This window comes from Syngnathoides biaculeatus, chromosome 9 (genome assembly GCF_019802595.1).
Source record: "Syngnathoides biaculeatus isolate LvHL_M chromosome 9, ASM1980259v1, whole genome shotgun sequence".
NCBI lineage: Eukaryota > Metazoa > Chordata > Actinopteri > Syngnathiformes > Syngnathidae > Syngnathoides > Syngnathoides biaculeatus.
In genome coordinates this window covers 6831749-6851897 of record NC_084648.1, presented here as the reverse complement: position 1 = coordinate 6851897, position 20149 = coordinate 6831749, and the positions used below count along the sequence as shown (strand labels likewise).

General features: G+C 42.1%; 2 protein-coding genes across 2 annotated transcripts; one reads left to right on the top strand and one right to left on the bottom strand.

Moving 5' to 3' along the window:
- Positions 1-65: 65 nt before the first annotated feature.
- clgn (calmegin) lies at positions 66-10507 on the bottom strand. Its single transcript, XM_061829440.1, has 15 exons — positions 10242-10507; positions 8831-9067; positions 8675-8748; positions 7113-7171; positions 6846-6987; positions 6583-6664; positions 6197-6389; positions 4647-4836; positions 4425-4538; positions 3076-3232; positions 1967-2182; positions 1760-1876; positions 1542-1689; positions 1315-1457; positions 66-1112 (listed from the first exon to the last, which is right to left on the bottom strand). The coding sequence occupies exons 2-15, from the start codon at positions 9065-9067 to the stop codon at positions 1041-1043; spliced, it is 1944 nt and encodes a 647-aa protein (XP_061685424.1). The 5' UTR covers positions 10242-10507; the 3' UTR covers positions 66-1040.
- A 176-nt stretch (positions 10508-10683) lies between these two features.
- On the top strand, positions 10684-19591 carry exosc9 (exosome component 9). The gene is made up of 12 exons (XM_061829441.1): positions 10684-10843; positions 11036-11130; positions 12368-12487; positions 12578-12680; positions 12760-12897; positions 13101-13183; positions 15184-15316; positions 15435-15523; positions 15612-15758; positions 15839-16011; positions 16093-16171; positions 17989-19591. Exons 1-12 carry the CDS (start codon positions 10778-10780, stop codon positions 18050-18052), a joined length of 1290 nt encoding a protein of 429 aa, XP_061685425.1. The 5' UTR covers positions 10684-10777; the 3' UTR covers positions 18053-19591.
- Positions 19592-20149: the final 558 nt, after the last annotated feature.

Sequence of the window (20149 nt, the reverse complement as noted above, 5' to 3'; positions counted from 1 at the left end):
TTCATATTAAATATTTTAATTGTCAAAAGCAATGTGCAGTTTGCAAACAAATGTAAACAGGGATATGGTATTTGCCCGTCTGGCAAGAAAAAAAAAAACATTTCAAGGGCAACAATAGTGGGTCGGAACCTACTCGTGGAGTGTAGTTATTCTGCTGTAAATGTGAACCTTTTTGTTGTTGCAAAAACATTCTCCATAGACTTGTCAAGGCATTTGCTGTTGGTGTTAAAAATGCAACCCACCAAAGATCCATACGTGATAATATGTTAAAAGGAATAAACAATGTTCTAAGATAAAAGATTTAGTGCCTAATCCGATTAACAGTGGACAAATTGGCTGAAGTAGAGGTCTGTTCTTTATAGTGTGCCCTTCATGTTAACTAGCGTAACATTTGGAACTAAAGATAATAATAATAATCTCTAAATTGTTAAATAGAAACATAAAATACTCCCCCAAAAAAAGTACAATTTTAAGAGAAACCTACAAGGCTCTCTTTCTTCCACAAGTAGTCACATTTCAGTCACCTCTTCACACAGCACGGTGGCGTCTCCAACTCCCAACACTTTGAAGTAGAAAAACTCATGAAGTAACTGCGTCCTTATTATACATGTTCCTGAGAGCGAAGGACATGAGATCTGGATGTTCAGATGCTTTTACACTGCCCTTACTCTTAAGAAAACAGATGGGGAGATTGATGACTTGAGAGAACAGAGTCAAGGTGAAGAGGAACCGCAGTGGTACAAGGTAGGCTGACAGGGAAATGGGTTACGCAAGGGAAAGAATGAGATTTTGAATTTGAAGATTGAATGAGCGGAAGAAACCTAAAATGCACGTCAACGATGCATTTGAAAGACAAAGAGAGGAGATGATTTGTACTTTGATCCAGAGATGAAAGATGGGAATGGGGCTGCCAGGGAGACGGGGGGGCTACCGGGAGATATTGGAAAATGCACGCATGTTCTGTGCTGCAGGCTCAGGCAGGAGCCCTTCCATGTCAACCCTGGAAGGGAGACGAAGAGACAGTTGGTGCAAATGTCACCTCAGTCTTTCCGTACTCTCCTCTTCCTCACGGCGTGTTTGTTGCTCTCCGCAGTGTCACCGCCTCCGTCCACCTGGAATGCAGGCAGAATGCACAATGGAGTCTGTCACAGAGGCTGACTATTGTCTAATTATTCATCTGCACTCCGCTGGATTTTATCAGGTTGTTCACAATCTAGAACATGTAAAAAGTAGTACTGTGCAGTTTACATGCAATTGTCTACGCATGCGCTAGAACAATGTTTTCTGTGTTAAAGATGCTTCAGTTCCACTAACCTCCTCTTCCAATGTTCTCTCGGGAGCTTTGCTTTCTTCTTCCTCCTTCTCCTCCTCCTCCTCTTCTCCATCCTCCTCATTTTCACCATCACCCTCTGGTTGCCCCCCTTCTAGATCTATGCCATTCTTGTCCTCCTCAGGCTCTGCCATAGTTGCAAGTTACAGCGTTTATAAGTAAATGGGAACACCAAGATTGTAAGAGGTGTGTGCGTGTCTCTCATTCACACCTGCAACAGCTTCAGCGTTCACAGCCTCAACATCTTCGTCATCTTTGTCATCCTTGTCTGCTCCAGCTTCTGCCTCTTCCTCCTCCTCCTCCTCTTCTATGTCAGCCTTCGGCAAATCCACTTTCTTGTACACATAGTCATCTGGCTTCTGGAAAAAAAAAATATTTAATATTGTGCAGATAAAATTTAACAGCATCCATTAAAACAGCTCATGGTACCTTTGTCCAGCAGAAAAGCACAACAAGTCCAACGGGCAAAATGACCGTCAGTATGTAAACTACCCAGAGCCACGGGCGCTCCTCTGCTGCAATCATCAGCTGGGTAAAAATCCCAGGCTGGTGGGCAGACAATTTGGAACACAGTTAATTTGACAAAGGGTGTCAATGCAGATTTACTGTTCTAATGAAGCAGGCATCAACGCTGACCTCATTAGCACTGGCTACGAGCTTCTTCAGACCCCAGCTGTCGGAGGCCCAGCGGTCAGCGACGTCCTTATGGGAGGTAACGATGAAGTTGTCGAAGTAGATATTGGGAGTCATGGACCACAGTTCCAAGCCCACAGCTTTGAAAGGGGTCATTTTGAATGGCTGCAGGTCCTCAAAATATTCCGGGTTCATGATTTTGCGAGGCTTCCAGACCCCCTTTGAAGAAAATCAATAACATGTCAGATTGCATGCGACGTTAGCAACAGGTTGAAAAGTGGTGGAGACAGTGATGATCACTTGCTAGTAAATGTGTTCACAAAAAGACTGTGCCATGGATTAATAACAGTGTTATAATGTGTGCAACACAAGTGTTTGCAGCACATGTGATGGTAACGGCTGCCATGTGTGCAATTAATATTTGACCTTTTGGCAAAGATGAGTGAGTTGCATAAAGCCATAAGCATGATAGCAACAGCCGCATTTTAGAAGAGTTTTGCACTTTAAGTAGATCCGATTGATTTTTATCACGGAAAATTTGGGAGGGCACGCGAGTAAAGTCTGAAGTGATGGAGTTCGTAGTGGAGAAGCAAGCCAACATAGAGTTAAAGAAAAGACGTCTGTTGCTCTGATAATTCTGGGGAAGCCAGCAACGACTCAAAAGCCATATTTTATTTGATTTTGCTTTTCGTTTCTTGTATGGGAATTGGATGCATCAACATCACACCCTGCGCATACAGCAGTACGTTTAAATTGGGAGAAGTTTAAATATGGAGAGTACCCCTGAAAAAAAAAAAAAAACAAACACCCGGGAGAGGCCAGCACCTATTGTCACAATGCGCTGAAATGACCCACATAAAAGGAAATGTAGAGAGGAAAGGAGTCTTGTCATGAGTGATATGGCATGACTCCTCCTCATGACTGGTTCCATATCTGCCCTTAGATCATTCACGTTGCTGATGTGGTATGTCGCGATAATAGTTTCTGGCATTTCAAAATGTCTCCATAAGCGGAAAAGATCAGTTCTCCCCGTCACCTCTCATTCTCCTCGCCGCAATAAAGTCAGTCATCGTTACAGCCAAAAAAAGCCAAGTCAGGGAGCAGCGAGTTACCTGGAAATTGGGGTTGTCTATCAAGGGTGCTTTCCACTTGCCCTTATACTTCGGGTTGTTCATCATGGGTCGCTTCCACGGCCCACAGCCTGGAGCACTTTCACAGGCTGGGTTGGGGATCTGTTGAGGTTCCCATTCTCCATCCATTTCCTCATCCCTACACACACAGGAGAGCGGACTAAATTACAGGACTACTGCTCACCTCCCCTAGTTCCAAGGGAGAGGGACCGATACCTGTTTTAAATGGGAAAAATCTGCGCGACTAACCCTCCCAAAAGGGTTTATAATCGCCTTTAGATGGCAGCAAAGGACTACTTGGATCCAATTGACTTCAAATTATTTCTTGGCACCGGGATGCAACCAGATGGTGCAAAAGCAATACTGTTAATGTTTTGGCTCACAAACGTTGACTGGGTTAGTTTTTTGGCAACAAATGTGAAGATGTATTCCAAAAGAGAGTAGGTGAATTCCTGAATGGCAAACAGCAGATATGTGGGGCTTCCCGGTAAATACACTATATTCCCAAAAGTATTCGCTCAACCACCTTGACTCCATCGATCCATCCATTTTCTGAGCCACTTATCCTTACAAGGGCCGTGGGCGTGCTGGAGCCTGTCCCAGTTATCTTTGGGCTGGAGGCAGGGTACACCCTGAACTGGTTACTATCCAATCGCACTCACAATCACACCTAGGGTCAATTTAGAGTCTCCAATTAATGAATGTCTTGTTGTCTACAGTGCCTGTAGAAAACCCACACAGGCACAGGGAAAACATGCAAACTCCACAAAGGCGGGGCCGGTATTTGAACCACAGTCCCCAGAACTGTGAGGCAGACGCTCTAACCACGCCTTGCCTCAGATACCAATTGAAGTGACACCCAACAGGTAATCCATAGGGTTTAATATGAAAGTAGTGCCTCCTTTTCCAGCATGTAACAGCTTCAAATCATCTGAAAAGGCTTTCCACAAGGTTTAGAAGTGTGGTTACAGGACTTTATGACCATTTTTACAGAACTGCTTTGATATACAATTTGTTAGGTTCCACTGATGTTGGACGAGAAGGCTGTTTTATAGTGGTTGAGACTGTGTAGAGCAGTCACGTCCATGTACATAAAACTCTTTCATCCACGTCTTTATGAACCTTGATGTTAAATGCGAGAAAAACACAGCTCACCATAATGCATTACGAATAAAGAAGCACTTTTTCTTTGAACCAAACGTATTTAGAGTGGGATATCACAAAAACCTTTTCAGTCAAGGTAGGTGGGCTAATACTTTTAGCAATATAGTATATTGGTTGTTGTGGGTGTGTATTTGTGTCTATTGGAAATGTTTTCAATGTTTACTTACCAGTCTTGTGGTTTGTCGGCATTCGGATCTGGGATGTATTCAGGTTCCTCATCAAGCCAGCCCTCTGGCTGCATTGCATCTGGGTCTTCCACCTTTGCAGGTGCATCCTCATCCCTGCCACATAGTCGTTTTTACTACAAATCTACAGCAGTGTGTCAACATTGTACGCTAGCAATTTGCTGGCAAAGCTGGTTCTACTAGTGCGGTGGAGGTTACACTCACCAGTCATCAGGCTTGGTAGAGTCGGGGTCGGGAACCTTGGCCCTCTCGTCCCAGTCCTCCGGCTTGGAGTCGTTTGGATCGTCGATCTCTTTCGGTGGGTTGACTGGAGGGATCACGTCATTCAGCAGGTTGCCGCGGCTCACAGTGAACTGGTCGATGAACACCTCGTAGCTGTTGTCTGGGTTCAGGACTGGCAACAGAGGAAGAGACAGAAATAATTACTAAATTACTGTGTACTGTTTATGTTTGAAAGCTTACCTAGTTACATGTGTAAGTTTTAGTTTAGATTTTGAAGGGAAAAGCAACAATTCTTCAATTGCTCAAAGTGACAAAATGGAGGTCTCAATGCAAGTACCGTAATCTCCGGCCTATAAACTGCGAATTTTTTCCCCACACGCTTTCAACCCTGCGGTTTATACAATGATGCGGCTAATTTGTGCGTTTTTTCTAACTGCCGCAAAAAGGCACTCGAGCAGAAAAGGTAAGAGTGGGACCGGTGGAATATATGTGCCGAGGAAGTGCCTTTTACCAGTCCGGCCCTGTTGGTGCTGCGGTACTGCCGTGTCTCAGTGATTTTTACCGGTATGTTTTTTTTTTTAAACCATCCTTGTTAGCGCGGCGCTAGCATTAGCGTTAGCACAGCGGCGCTAGCGTTAAACTCTGTGTGTACCGTCTTTCTTTGTAAATATCTCACGTTTCAATGTGGGTTTCAATGTGGGCACTTGCGGCTTTTACACAGCTGCGGCGTGAGGATGTACCAAATGGTATATCGTTTACAAATGTACTGGGTGAGAAAGTAGGCCGGGAATTACGGTACACAGAGCAAAAGGACTGCATTTAATACAATTAGTCAGTAAGGGTCACCTGAGAGTCTCTTCAGGAAAGACAGTCAACCCAAGACATTTGGTCAAGCTCTGACCTTATAAAATTACTATTTTGCTGTTTAAAGGGAGGTCATCAAACAACGATTGACATGGTACAGCCACACATAATGCTAAAAAGGTTTTTCATAATTTAACATTGCTAATCTTTCTGATTTGGATTGAAATAACCCCTTAAAATGGCCAGAATTAAAATTGGTGCATTTTCGAGCATGGCTAATAATAACACCGTAACACAGTAATAACAACACCTTTGCCTCACAATTATAAGGTTCTGGGTTTTGAAGTTGGCCTTTCGTTAGAGGGTTTGCATGACCGCTCTGTAGTTGCGTGGGATTTTTAATCTGTTGTCTTCCCACACAAAAAAAATCACGTTAGGTTATTTGAAGACTCTAAATTACCCTCAGGCCTAAATGGTCATCTATACAGTGTGTGCTCTGTTATTTGCTGGCAGCCAGCCTCTTGCCCAAAGTCAGCTGGGATGCACCTGACCTGTGACCTTCATGAGGATGAGCGGTAGAGGCAATGATGGTCTTGCATACCAAATGTCAGTGATGTTAAACTACGTTCAATATAGAAGCACCCCCGACGGACGGAGAGACGGACGGACGGACGGACGGACGGACAGACAGACAGACAGACAGAGCTGCATGCTGAGGCCCAACATACCCAAAGTGTAGAGGTGAGTCTTTTTATCAGTGTAGAACTTCTTGAGGTCCACATCAGCACGCTTGGCATGCTTTTCCTCAAAGTCTTTGTTTAGGGGATTTTGATGGCGGAAGATGAAGTGCAGCTTGTAGTCCTCGCCGCACTTGTCAGGTCCAAACATAATAGAGTAAGGCGTGCGGTCGTGGAATTGCTCCTAAAAGCCAGGAAATCACAAGATTTTATTAACATTTCAAATGCACAAAAGTTGTTTGTACTTCTTCAAGTATCGTTAGAACAAAAGCTGTATTAAGGAGGTACGCAGGTCACGAACATGCGTTTTTACTATCAATAGCCACCAATTGGAAAACAGTGTCTCGCTCATAATTAGCATGACTACAAGTACGCACCAGATTGACATCCCCAGTGTCTGAAAGCAGTTTAATATAAGCGCCACCACAGTCAATTCCATCCTGGAAATTAACTTCATACCTTGAAAAAACAACAACAATAAAAAACAGACACATAGCCATTACTTTCCACACATTTTGACCTGTGGGATTAATATTCATGATGCTCATAAACAAACTACAATTCCTTTAGCAGACAGAAAAGAATGCCACCGGGAAAAAAAGGCAAAGACAAAATGTGTGGTGCATTTGTGTGCACTCACTGTACAACAAGGGGCTCATCTTGGAATATGAACGGCTTGTCCAGCAGGGCGGCGATGGCGTGATGTTTGGCGCGGGATTTGAGCACCAAGCCTTGGTCTCCTGGAACCTTGTTCTCCTTCAGCTGCTCCACAGACCACTTTCCTGCATTTACCACACACAGTCACAATGGCTGCGGCACAGAAAGCACAAACTTTTTCCTAGCTAGCACAGACAGACAAAAGTAACACATTTCCCATTTGTTAGCTGAAGAGGAGAAAGAAACAAACCGTCATATTTGCCAATGTCATCATCTGCATCTTCCTTCACCGTTTTGGACAACTGCCATCTAAGGGGAACATCACAAGAAAAACAGTACGTGATTCAAATGAATGCCTGTTTTAAGTGTATCTCCACTGCTTTTAATTGCATTCTTTTGTTTTTTTCTTGTGATAGCCACTTTATTAAACAATGAAAAGCCAACAACGTTAATGTTCCTGGCTACGCAGTAATCCCTCACTGCTAGGGAGGCACTACTTTTTCACAGTACTGTAGTATTAGTGGGTATTTGACTATAATGTGGCAGGAATGACTCCCATCAGGACAAATTGGCTCTTTTACTTTGCAGAAGCGAAGACCTTCCTGAGCAATTTCTACTCACACATGGTAAATTACAAAATTGCCGAGATTACAGCTAACATGTTAGAAATGCTACTGGCTAACACACAAGCCACAGTTCAGAGTTGAATGAAATAAATTCACAAACCTAGTCTGACATATAGGTAATGCACAAAGTTAGCACCATATGGAACTGGTTGGATCAACAACATGGAACAAAGGCAAGTAAAGAGCAAAGTCTAGCTTGATTTTCGACAAACTGTAGTTAAAAAGAGCACCAAAAGGAATTCTGGGAAATAGCACCTAACGCCATGATGCCTTGCACTTACTACAAGACCATCACTGTGCTGCTAATCACCCATTCTCTGTATATTTGCATGGGCTAACTTTCATGTCAATCAAGCAGCGCACACCTACCTTTTTCATGGCCTATGCTTGTCTAGACTCAAAGAGTGTGTTGATGGTAACCTCAAATGAACAAAAAAAAAAAACTGCAAGTGGACAAATGACTGCACCTCTCTACAAAGACTAATAATTGGCCGCTACTTCAGACTTCTTCTATTTCTCATTTTTTTTTTAAATAAACCCCACGATAAACGAAGAATTACTGTAACAATAATATACCATAATAATTTACATACAGGCAGCACGGTGGTTCAGCTGGTAAAGCGTTGGCTTCACAGTTCTGAGGTTCCGGGTTCAATCCCAGACCCACCTGTGTGGAGGTTGCGTGTTCTCCCCGTGCCTGCGTGGGTCTTCTCCAGGTACTCTTGTTTCCTCCCACATCCCCAAAACACGCAACATAAATTGGACACTCTAAATTGCCCCTACGTGTGATTGTAAGTGTAGCTGTTTGTCCCAATCTGCCCTGCGATTGGCTGGCAACCATTTCAGGGTGTACTTCGCCTCCTGCCCGTTGACAGCTGGGATAGGCTCCAGCACTACCCGTGACGCTTGTGAGGATAAGCGGCTAAGAAAATGGATGGATGGACAGATTTACATACAGTACATCGAAAGCAAATTTTCTGCAAAGCAAAATGGATTCTATGCACGGCAAGAGGGATGCCATCTGATGGTAAATTAGGTCAGATGTTTTTTTTCCCCTTTTAATAAGGTGATACCTCCTCCATTCAAAATTGTAGTAGCACACATATGTAATTCATATATAACAGTCAATATGTCACTCTGCGGATTAGAAGTTGAATTGCCACCTTTTACTAAAAGACGAGATTACCTGCCAAGTAAGCCATCATCAAATGTCTCAGCAAAGTGGACATCTCCAGTGGGCACAGGAGTCTCGTATGTTACCTGCAAAACCAAAATAACTAAATAAATTGGCCAAACAGGTATTTTATCATTTCTTCCCATCATATCGTAGCTCTTTGCTTACTTGGAAGGAGACCTTGTCACTAGCTACTGTACTACGGTCCGTTTGTTTCCCCTTATTTTCCTCCACTTCCTCCTCTTCCTCCTCAGTGACGAAAGACTCCATTTTGTCCTCGTCCAAGGCAATCTCTTCATCAACATCCGATTGGTCAACCTCAGATTGCTGTTGGGCCCTTACCACTGCCACAGTCACGGAAACGAGGAGCAGTATCAGCCACATCCAGCGCCTGTCCAGCTTCATCTTGAAAGACAAACGGGGCGGGAGTGATAACAAGAGAGGGAAGCAACGACGACAATGTAAAACAAAACATGAGTAAAAAGTTATAGAGGGCTGGATAATAGCTAATGACATAGGAGCACATAGAGCCGCAGATACAATGTAATTGTCCGTGATTTCTATTACTTTATTCAAATATAATTTCATCTGCCCATTTTGGAGTAAAAAAAAAAAAAAAAGGTGTTCAAATTCCAAAAAAATAGTCAAAATTCTTGAGTGCACTACACATTTTTATGCCAAACTGTTCTACAAAACCCTCAGATTGGCTGGTGTACCCATCCTCTCTCAGGATAGGCTTCGAAGTGACCCTTGACCTGTTGTGAAGAAAACAAGTACAGTATGGCAAATGGCTGAATGACTGTTTCACAAAATTGTATGTTGCTTGATTAACTTTTCATCTAATTTTTATGGCGCTTGTAGAAATACTGTGACATCATTACATCATTATTTACCTTCTGCCTATTTTGTAGAACAGAGTTCCTCCAAAATAAAACACAACTGCATTTTGCAATTTCCTTGACATAAAGACATGGAGGCGTGTTTTGTGCGTGTGTGTGTGTGTGTGTGTGTGTGTGTGTGTGTGTGTGTGTGTGTGTGTGTGTGTGTGTAATATGAAGGCACTGTTAACGGTAAATGGGCTAAATATCTTTGTTTAGTAAACGGTAAATGGGCTAAGTTTTATTTAGTGACCAAATTTGAATCTGACAAACGAGTGCAAGAATAGAAATAAAAAAGAGCTGTAGTTTATAAACACAAATGTGCAAGAGTGACCAGCAACGAATGATCCGAGTGCACCTCTTCACAGCCCAATAGGCACGCCATTTGATGTCCTGGGACAGGTCATTGCGCTAACATGGCTGCCGGTGCAAAACTGACTGCGACGTCCAAACTCTCCGGAGATGAACGCTGGCTGAAGCCGCAGCACCTGCTTCTGCAGCCACTGAGCGCAATTCAGACCCGCGCATGCAGGATTATCTTGTAAAAATCTCGCGCCTCAAAAGCCAGCCCAGCGAGACAACGTCCGAAGCCCAAATTCTTGCTTTTGGGCAACATATTAGGCCCGCACGAAAACAGTTAGCTTGTGACATTACTCAGCGATGTCAAAGGAGAGATGGAGAATGAATGAAAGCGCGCAAACCTTTGCCGTCTTGTTGTCGCCGAGAAAATTCAGAGCTTCAACTGCCGCTCTTCAAACAAAACAAACCAGGCGACTGTTTGGCAAGGCTTGCTAACAAAACTAGTGGACAATGCAGTCGAGAGCATCCACTTTAAAACGCCGCGATACTCAGCTCGGATGACAACACGGGCCCAATATAACGGCTGCAGTTGATACGCTTCTCACTCGACTAGGCTGCTCCGCTGTGAAGACGCGCATGCGCAATTTGTGCGGATGACGCGTCGCGCCATCCCCAAACGTCTTGTCTCCTTTCCTTTATAGAAATAAATATGTTGATAGTAATTTGAATCATGATAAAATTCAGAATGCATATTTTATACATATATATTCTCATATTTTGTTTTGCCTCATGTCAACCAATTTTAGAACAGCACGAGAAATTACGCTTTTTTTTTAAACTGTCACGTATTTTGTGTTTCCGGGTTAAAGTTCACCAAAATAAAAATGGCGGTGGCGCATTTCTAGGTTCATGCTGTCCGAGTTATAAACACAGCACAATGAAAGAGACACCTTTGTCAAATTGTGAGAGGGATTTCTTGCTTACGGCCATCCGAGAGAAAAAGGTAAACGTACGTTTTTTTCGGAAACGCAGTTTAGTTGTTATCAAAACATTGGCTATATTTTTCTGTCATTAAAGTAAACGAAATTTAAATATTGTTCGTTTTAAAATGCCCACTGTAATTGTATCGTACATGTACATACAGTCATGTGTACAAAAAGTACTGCAAATAATGCCTTGACATTTGCTTCAACAGCGCCTGGATGGACGACAGACTTATGACTACAGGAAAATCAAGGTCATGTTTGGGACTGACTTTGGATGCTGCTTCGTGGAACTGGGCAAGACCAGGTGAACGAGTGGCCACAAAAAGAAAACTATTAACGCTTTGAGTCAGCACTCTGTCGCGGAAAACATTTTAGTTGTATGGTGTCAAAAAATGAAAAACATTCCTTGGTCCATCAGAAGCCTTCAAGTGTTCCGTAGAGGAAATGAAATTTGTTTCTCACATTAAGATGCACGCACCAAACCTAGATTATCATTTAAATTTGGCCTTTTTGTTGTATTACAGGTGTCAGTCAGCATTGAAATAATCACTCAAATAATGCCATCATAATTTGATCTTTGATCTTTGACCTAATTCATTGAATATGTTCATGATCAATGTGTAGTAAGGATATGGAATAGAATGAATAAATTCAATTGGGCAAATGTTTTTGCTGAAAATAACCTTAATGTGCATTTTTAGATTTGGACCAGATGACTTTTTTCACCTAAATAAAATTATCCAAATAACAGGTCACATGCATAACATGTAACATGTTGAACACTAATGCCGGCGCATGCAAGTGTGAACACTTTAGCAAAGAATAAATAATTTATTAACAAGTAATCCCCTAGATATCTTTGTTGAATATCCATTTGAACTGACAGGGACGTCCGTTTATTACAGCCACGGTTTGATATGATGTAATACCACGATGATATAAATCAACCATAATTTTGAAATAAGGATGATAGATAACAAATTCAACAAACTACTGGTGTCATAAACACATTAATAACAAAGATAAACATATTTTTCACTGCAATCATTCAAGTGTGCATGTTGCTATGGATTATGGAAACTGCATGTTTTTTCTGTTTTTACACTTCTCGATACCAGCCCAGAACACAGCGTTCTTATTATTACTCAACCTTGGTGTTTTCCACTGTTCTATTAAGGGTAATGCTTGTTGCACCTCCTTTTTTTGAGCTTCCCAAGCTACCTGTGTGGTACTGCTAACGCACGGGTGCCCAATGCATCGATCGCGATCTCCAAGGCAGTTATGGTTGATTTGGCTAAAAATGCATCCACTATTCCAGGGTCTATGCAATAAATACTTAAAAATAACAAATATTGAAGACATTTTATTAATAATTCTGATTACAATAATGATTATGTTCTATGTAATCTAACACTACGTGTTTATTTTTTTCCTCCCCTTTTATATAATCCAATAACTATCTCACGGTATTGTTCTTGACATAATTGTAGAAGTATGGAATTCACACAAGTATTTTGTGATAAAGCCTTTTCATTATACAGGGTAATGGCCCAGGTATCCTGTGAGTTGGTGGCTCCTAAAGAGAACAGACCAAATGAGGGAATGATGTTCTTCAATATTGAGCTGTCGCCCATGGCGTCACCAGCATTTGAACAGGGAAGGTGAAGAAAATTGCATCTTCATCTCTTTTACATAATCATGCAATGGATCCAGTGAAAAGAAAAATGCCTCATGATTTTCTTTCTTTGAAGGCAGTCAGAGTTGTCGGTGAAGCTAAACCGACAGCTGGAGCGATGCTTAAGGAATTCCAAGTGCATCGATACGGAGTCCTTGTGTGTGGTATCCGGAGAAAAGGTCAAACCAAACAGTTGAAAAGTAAAAAGGACTTTCTCTGCGGTAATTGTGAATCACGGTGCTCCATTTGCACCACCAGGTGTGGCAAATTCGGGTGGATGTACACACGCTGAATCATGAAGGGAACCTAATGGATGCCGCCAGTATCGCCGCGATCGCTGCCCTTTGCCACTTCAGACGGCCTGATGTCGGCATCCATGGGGATGAAGTCACTGTGGTGAGGCAGTAATGGCCGTCACACTTTATATTCCCTTTTACTGAACAAGTTGATAAATGCGTGGCCTGTGTCTCGTCATATGGACTTTTACACTTTCCCACGAGTTCTGTGATTAATCATTTATCATGCGTGTGAATGTGTTAAGAATGCCTTGTCTGTTTCTGCGTATACGCTGCAAGCATATTTTTTTCCCGCTCCCTCAGTATAGTGCAGAAGAACGAGATCCCATCCCTCTTAGTGTCTACCACATGCCCATCAGTGTCAGCTTTGCCTTTTTCCAGCAAGGGTAAGGATGCAGGATTTCAGACACAAATGCAATGAACACAAGTGACACACTCTGTTAGACAAGCAGATTAACGTATTTTAAAGGTCAAGTGTCATCCATATAAACATTCTAAAATAGATATTGTAATGGAAAATACATATAACATTATTCACTTCAATGTCCATACGAAAAAATAAATATGAGCGGGGAGCGCGTCATCCATGGGCAAAGTTGCGGAAGTGTCATTCGACATCCAAGTGGTCGCCATATTGGCTGCATTTCCTGCCCGTGACGTCACCCCGGACATTCACCATTGTAAACACGCTGTGGCCCCTACTGTGGGACACGCCCCTTCAGACACGGAAGCTCTTTTCGAAGAAGAGAACGTCTCACAATTGAGTCAAGTGTCCGGGGCAATATTACCCTATTGTTTCAAGCCATATTTTGATTATATGCGATCGCGGTCAAACCGCCTCCCCGTCCGATCCACTTCTGCAGCGGAGATGAGCCACAAGGGTCATTTTCAGCGCCAGGTGGGTTATCACAGCCTTACGGCATTGTATTGTCATCGCACGCGGTTGATTTGTTCATAGCGGCCGCCGTCAGCGATGAACAACACTGCCAAGCCGGGCCGCTTTACGGCGTTGTCATCGCACGCGGCTGAGTGTACCATTGCCAGCAGCGTTGTTCATAGCTCGACGCAGCAGCCTTCGCCGGAGAGCCAACGTGGCAGTCGTCCGACAAGCACATCGACATGTTTCGCACATCTGTCGTACTTATGCGGTTCTTTTGATACGTTATGAGAGTACGTGGTCCGCCCCAAACTCTAATTTTTTTTTTTTTGGTAGCTGTATACACACCTACCTGTCGTTTGGAACCCACGAAGCTCTCATCCTTTGCACCCGTGCAATCCGTTTTTCACAACAAAGCAGGTCTCTTGGAAACTTATGAAGAGTAAATCCATCCTCCCGAGTGTTCGAGCAATATCCAGTACTGCAACAAGCCGGCATTTTGGCTAACACGAAGGAACAACGAGCTACCTTCCCGCACTTCATGACACTTGACCTTTAAGGAAGAAAGATATGATGAGTTTTACAATATCCTTAATGTACCAAAGCAGTCTGAATACCTATTCCAGTATTTGCTTGTGAAGGATTTTCTTTGTTTTGTTTTTTTTTTTTTTTTGTGTGTGTGTCATGTGCAGCACAATCTGTATATACAAACTTCATGGTGATTTCTGAGGGGCTAGAAAGCCCCACTCGTAAACATTAGTTACTACACAGTAAGCGATAAAGTCACCTCTCTAAAAATAATCATGTAATCAGTTTAACAGCTATGTTAGTTGTGAATTATGCATTGCAAACAATCAGAAACAGATTGAATGGCCAAGTGTGTAAAAACACACAAGTAATTTTTCTCTAGCAGTCGGTGCTGCTCTGGTACGACATACAGAACAAGGAACGACATAGCAACAAGAACAAGAGACATTTCTGTTTCTAGGGACTATTACTTATAAGATGTGCAAGATGTAAAATCTATACAAATAAGTGTATTAACAATGTCAATTGTGCAAAGAGAGGAGTTTAAAGTGACAAAGTAACCAGCTCACTTCTCACCATTTCACCACTCAAATTAGACGTCACTGGAAATATCAGAATGAGCTTTTTTGGCCAAGTATGTAACAACACAAGGAATTTTTCTCCTGTAGTAGCACTGTACTTTGAGACTACTAGAGTAAAATTAAAGGAGTCAAGAATAAAAAAATAATAATAATTAAAAGCCAGAGATGGGCTCCCTATATTACAGACTTTCAAAAAAGATAATATCGTGGAAAATGTTTATTTCCTTAATTCTATTAAAAAAGTTAGTTTTTTTAGAAAGGCTTTGTATATTTATTTTGATCTGTTTTTGACTTTATTCCATGCAAAAGATTAGAGTACTCGCCACTGCACACGCACAATCTGCAGAAACTCAGTCAAGCCCAAGTTGTGTGTTGACTCCGGTTCCTGTTTTCTGTGCAGAACTTATCTGCTTGTCGATCCAAGTGAACGGGAGGAGCGTGTGATGGATGGCTTGCTGATAATTGCAATGAACAAGCACAGAGAAATCTGCTCCATCCAGTCGAGTGGTGGCATCATGTTGCTCAAAGAGCAGGTTAAGGGACTCCTGTTATCAGCTATTTACATTTTTGCATTTGTAAATTAATAACATGGAATATAATTGGACAACACATCATCAATGTATGCTTTTGTCTATATTTCTGGCATTGAAGGTAATGAGATGCAGTAAAATAGCCAGCGTCAAAGTTTCCGAAATCACAGAACTCATCACTAGAGCCCTGGAGAATGACAACACCGCCCGGTGAGTTTACGATCGCATTTTTGCACATGGAACGGTTTAAGTCCAGTTCTTATTTAGTGACGATGGTTCTGTGTGAATATTTTTCCAGGAAGGGAGGTGGCAGATGTGGCTTTGCCGAATCCATGCCACAAGAGCGAATCACCGCTCTAAAAAAGGAGGAGACATCAGTCGAAATGCCAGATGCGACAGAAAGAGCCAATGACATTGTCCTGGAGACCGAAGTCCCTCTTCAGACGTATCTTATATATCATTACATGTTGTGGTTTCTTTCCTTTTCATTTTCATCATTGTGGAACCTTAACGACCCAATCCCAGAAGTCAGTCCCCGGTGGTACTGCTCCCAGGCATGGGCCAGGTCGGCCAAGGGCTTGAGAACAGCTGGGGGATCGCTGAAGACGAACAGGACGAAGAGGAAGATGTCAACAGTGATGAAGACAAAGAAACAATGATGGAAGCGGCAGACAAACAGCAAGCCCAGCCTACACAAAGTACTTTTATTCAAGCTAATTTTCATTCTTGTAATGCCAGGAAAACAATGAAGTGACCCGAGAATGTATTTTTCATTCCAGGAGATGTGGTGGAGATATCCGACAGTGAAGAGGATGAAGTTGTCATACTTCAACCAGAGACACCAGTCAAAGTTCATAAGTAAGAGTTTCCGGTGTTGATCAGCGCTCAGTTCGATTTTTCAAAACAGTTTGGTCAAGACAAAAGTTGTTTCCCCCCCCCCACCCCCCCTTAAAGAAGAGCTTAGTATACTCACAAAGTGCACTCTTTGGCACAGAGGTTGTATTTGAACTTTTGAGTGCATTGTTTAGTTTTCTACAAATATAAAGTAGCAACTGTGGACTTTGGCAAAAAAATGAGACAAAATGAATCATGTTTGAAGCAGGATAGGGACAACAATAATAACAGATTTTATCCTTATCGCATTGCTCAAATTCCTTTAAGTAGTGTATTTTCTGGAGAACAGTGTGGCGGCTGGTGTGTGCTGACTTTTTTTTTTTTTTTTTTTTTGTGCAACCACTTCATCATTGTCGTTTATTTTTACTTGTGCGCTCTAAGAGATTTAATTTTTTCTCATCTGAGTTGTCCAGGGAACAACAATGGGTTGTTTTCACGTGACGTCACGCGTTATGCTGCCTCGGACGGCGCCCATTTGTTATCCCTGACCTCCGTTACTCATACATACGGAAGGTGGACGACATTATGTTTCTAACTGCATTTATTGAAGACACGACCGACAGCATATCAAGCCCAGACTGGCTACTAGACTAACTGGCATACACACGTCATGGGACTCAGGACTGTGTCACAAAGGCGCACTATTGTGCCCTTGATCTTTTACTCTGTGACACAGGAGAAGCAGTGGGATCGGACACTTGTCCGCTCAAGACAGTTCGTAAATGGTTAGTTCAGTCTTATTTTTTATAGTTAGGTTGTTGTAGCTAACGGAAATTGCTGCAGTGTGTGCTGAGCTCTGTAACGTCTGTGCACCATTCCTCGTTGATATAAAAGCATATTCCACCGCCTTTCGTTTTCCTTGTTAGCATACAGGTAAGTGCCCATATAAAAAAAATATATATGGCCACTTACTTGTATGCTAACACGGAAAATGAAAGGCGGTGGAATATTATTTTTTTTAATATCGAGGAAAACTCCATTTATTTAATTTCTTGTTTAAAAAAGTAAAACCGGTATATTAGTTCACCACAAGCAAAGCGAAATCTTTTTTTTTTTTTTTAATTTGATGACTGTCAGAAAGACAAAAGAATAAACAAATCCAGTATTTCACAAAATCCTTGAATCTTTCAAGTGACTAAGAAAAAAGGATCCTAACTGTAATGTTGGCCGTCTGAAAAGCGTATCGATTAAGCATGTTAGCTCAGCGACACGATCAGCACGATGGAGGTTGAGACCGGGCAGCATGATAACAGCGCCGGGCACTCGTCCACAAAGCCAAGTCTACGTGAAGCACAGAGCAGTGGAACGTCAAAAGTTTTTCGTCGGAAGCGCGAGACAATGTTCCCGCTTACACAGGCGGACTTGTGTACCGGATCGCGAGCCTCTTCGCCGCGAGGCTTTGAAGAGCGCGCCGACTAGCAACTCTGGAAAATCTTCAGCAAATTGACGAGAGTTGTCGAAAAAAAGTCAGAAGAAGACTCACTGATGGTTAGCAAGTCCTCTCTTGTGTACTTGAGTCCCGAGACGCCTGTCAAACACAAAAACACAAACGGTAGCAGAGAGCATTCCGGAGTCTACAACACTGGTAGGCGTTAAGGTAGGGAGGTTAAATGGCAGCGTGCAGTGGTGTAAGGGTAGTTCAGCAAAGAATTTGACGTCAGTGAAAACAATCCATTGTGGGCAAAGTTTTGATAGGATTTGTCTTGGTCTCTGTTGGTATTTGAAAAGGCCGTGTCAACTTGTGTCTCAGACCCACTGTAAATCCTTTTTGTCTTTTGCAGGAATACAAGTTCACGTTCCCACCAGAAGGGGCCAGTGGCATCAAAGAAACGGCCCAAAAAATGAGTGAATACATTTCAAGCAATTGGCATAAAAAAATTGCACCAATTCTTTGGGACTATAACAATCATTCCTTAAAGCCTCCCTACCAGCATATAAAATGTATTCCCTGTTTATTTTCTATTAGAATGAGTTGAATGACACTTGTAAAAAGACTCAAAGAAAATCCTAAACTTTGAATTTTGTCCCCTTGGATTAAGAGATTAATCTAGATTTGCACAAATTTGATTCCAATGAATTTGGGACGTTGAGTTAATCCTTAATAAAAACAGAATTCAATGATTTGCAAATCATATTAAACCTATGTTTAATTGAATGCACTAGAAAGACAAGATTTTTAACGTTCAAACTGATAAACTTTGTTTTTGAGGAAATAATCATGAATTTAGAATTTTATGACTGCAACACGTTCCAAAAAAAAATGGGACTGCGGTTTGGCCATGAAGCTCCAGCGCTATTGCAACGAAATTCAACATGTTCTTATGCTATTTTAGACAGATTAAATAATATGAATATTTTGAACACGGTGTTAAATTTAAATTGGTGTGAAATACACCAGCTCAACCACATTCTCACAACACAGCACCAGGAATGACTCGAGAATCCAAGTCTGGCACCTCAGAGTTCAAGACGACTGCTGTCCACAAACTAGGTGACAAATACTTTTGTACATTAAATGTCTTAATTGATCTCTAGTTTGATGAACAGCCACCTCAGATAATATATATATTTTTAATTTTATCTCTACATTCTTTTGGTTAAACCAGCTCTCAAAGCAGAGAAATCTTTCCTGTTAAAAGCATTTTCAAATAAAGTGGTATTAGTCGCGTCGCAAACTTGACTTGTATAATGTAGATTTCCCAAAGTGCTAAGAAAGCGGCTGGCACAGGTAAAGGGTTTTCAGCCGCCGGTGTCAAACTCAAGGCCCGCAGGCCAGATGCGGCCTTCCACATCATTTTATGTGGCCTGCAAAAACGAAGCAAAAAATTAATAATAATAATAATACCTAAATTGCATAATATCTTCAGTTTTAAAAACTTTGAGAAACTTTTTTTTTTAACCAATATCCTTTTCAAATTTTCACTGATTCCACCATTCAAGAAATCACTTAAAAAGAGAAGGGAAATAGGAAAAGAGACTGGGCCAAAATGGGGTGGCACAATTCATCAGCTGGTAAAGCGTTGGAATCACGGTTCTGAGGTCCCGGGTTTAATCCCAGACCCGCCTGTGTGGAGTTTGGATGTTCTCCCCGTGCCTGGGTGGGTTTCCTCCGGGCACTCTGGTTTCCTCCCACATCCCAAACACATGCAACATTAATTGGACACTAAATTGCCCCTCGGTGTGAATGCGAGTGTGACTGTTTGTCTCAATGTGCCTTGCGATTGGCTGGCAACCAGTTCAAGGTGTACCCCGCCTCCTGCCCGTTAACAATTGAACCCTCCGTACAGGGCACTTAACCACGCCTCCTAAAGTGACGTCATGCCACGTGCGCTGACGTAAGACAAACAGTAAAAACGGCAAATACAATACATTCTTAACTGAGAGAGACGCCATGCTTCTGATTTCATTCAATCATTCACACGTAGCAATGTTATGCTAGCGAAGAACGTTTCATTCATTTTTACGAGACGTGTATTAAAAATCAAATTTAGGGCATGTCTTCATGCAAACACAGTCTGGTTAAGCTTCGACCGCGAGCCAGCAAGAAAGCGACACGTTTTTGCAGTCCGATCGTCGCTAAATATCGCTCAACAAAGAATAAGTGTGTCAATCGATCACACGTAGCGGTGTTATGTTAGCGAAGAACGTCTCATTCATTTATACGAGACGTGTATTTAAAATCAAATTTAGGGCATATCTTCATGCAAACACAGTTTGATTAAGCTTCGACCGCGAGCCAGCAAGAAAGCGACACGTTTGTGCAGTCCGATCATCGCTAAATATCGCTCAACAAAGAATAAGTGTGTCAATCGATCACATGTAGCGGTGTTATCCAAGCGAAGAACTTTGAATTCATTTATACGAGACATGTATTGAAAATCAAATATAGGGCATACCTTCGTGCAAACATGTCTTCCGGTTGATATTAGATGGATTTAGTTG

Bases quoted from the DNA above. Each gene is read 5' to 3' on its own strand.
- clgn (XM_061829440.1), bottom strand. From the start codon at position 9,067: ATGAAGCTGGACAGGCGCTGGATGTGGCTGATACTGCTCCTCGTTTCC. The intron at 6,665-6,845 runs GTGAGTGCACAC...TGTTTTTTCAAG, and splicing joins GATGAGCCCCTTGTTGTACA to GTATGAAGTTAATTTCCAGG. The intron at 1,113-1,314 runs GTTAGTGGAACT...CCTGCATTCCAG, and splicing joins AGAGAACATTGGAAGAGGAG to GTGGACGGAGGCGGTGACAC.
- exosc9 (XM_061829441.1), top strand. From the start codon at position 10,778: ATGAAAGAGACACCTTTGTCAAATTGTGAGAGGGATTTCTTGCTTACG. The intron at 12,898-13,100 runs GTGAGGCAGTAA...CCGCTCCCTCAG, and splicing joins ATGGGGATGAAGTCACTGTG to TATAGTGCAGAAGAACGAGA. The intron at 16,012-16,092 runs GTACTTTTATTC...TTTTCATTCCAG, and splicing joins GCAAGCCCAGCCTACACAAA to GAGATGTGGTGGAGATATCC.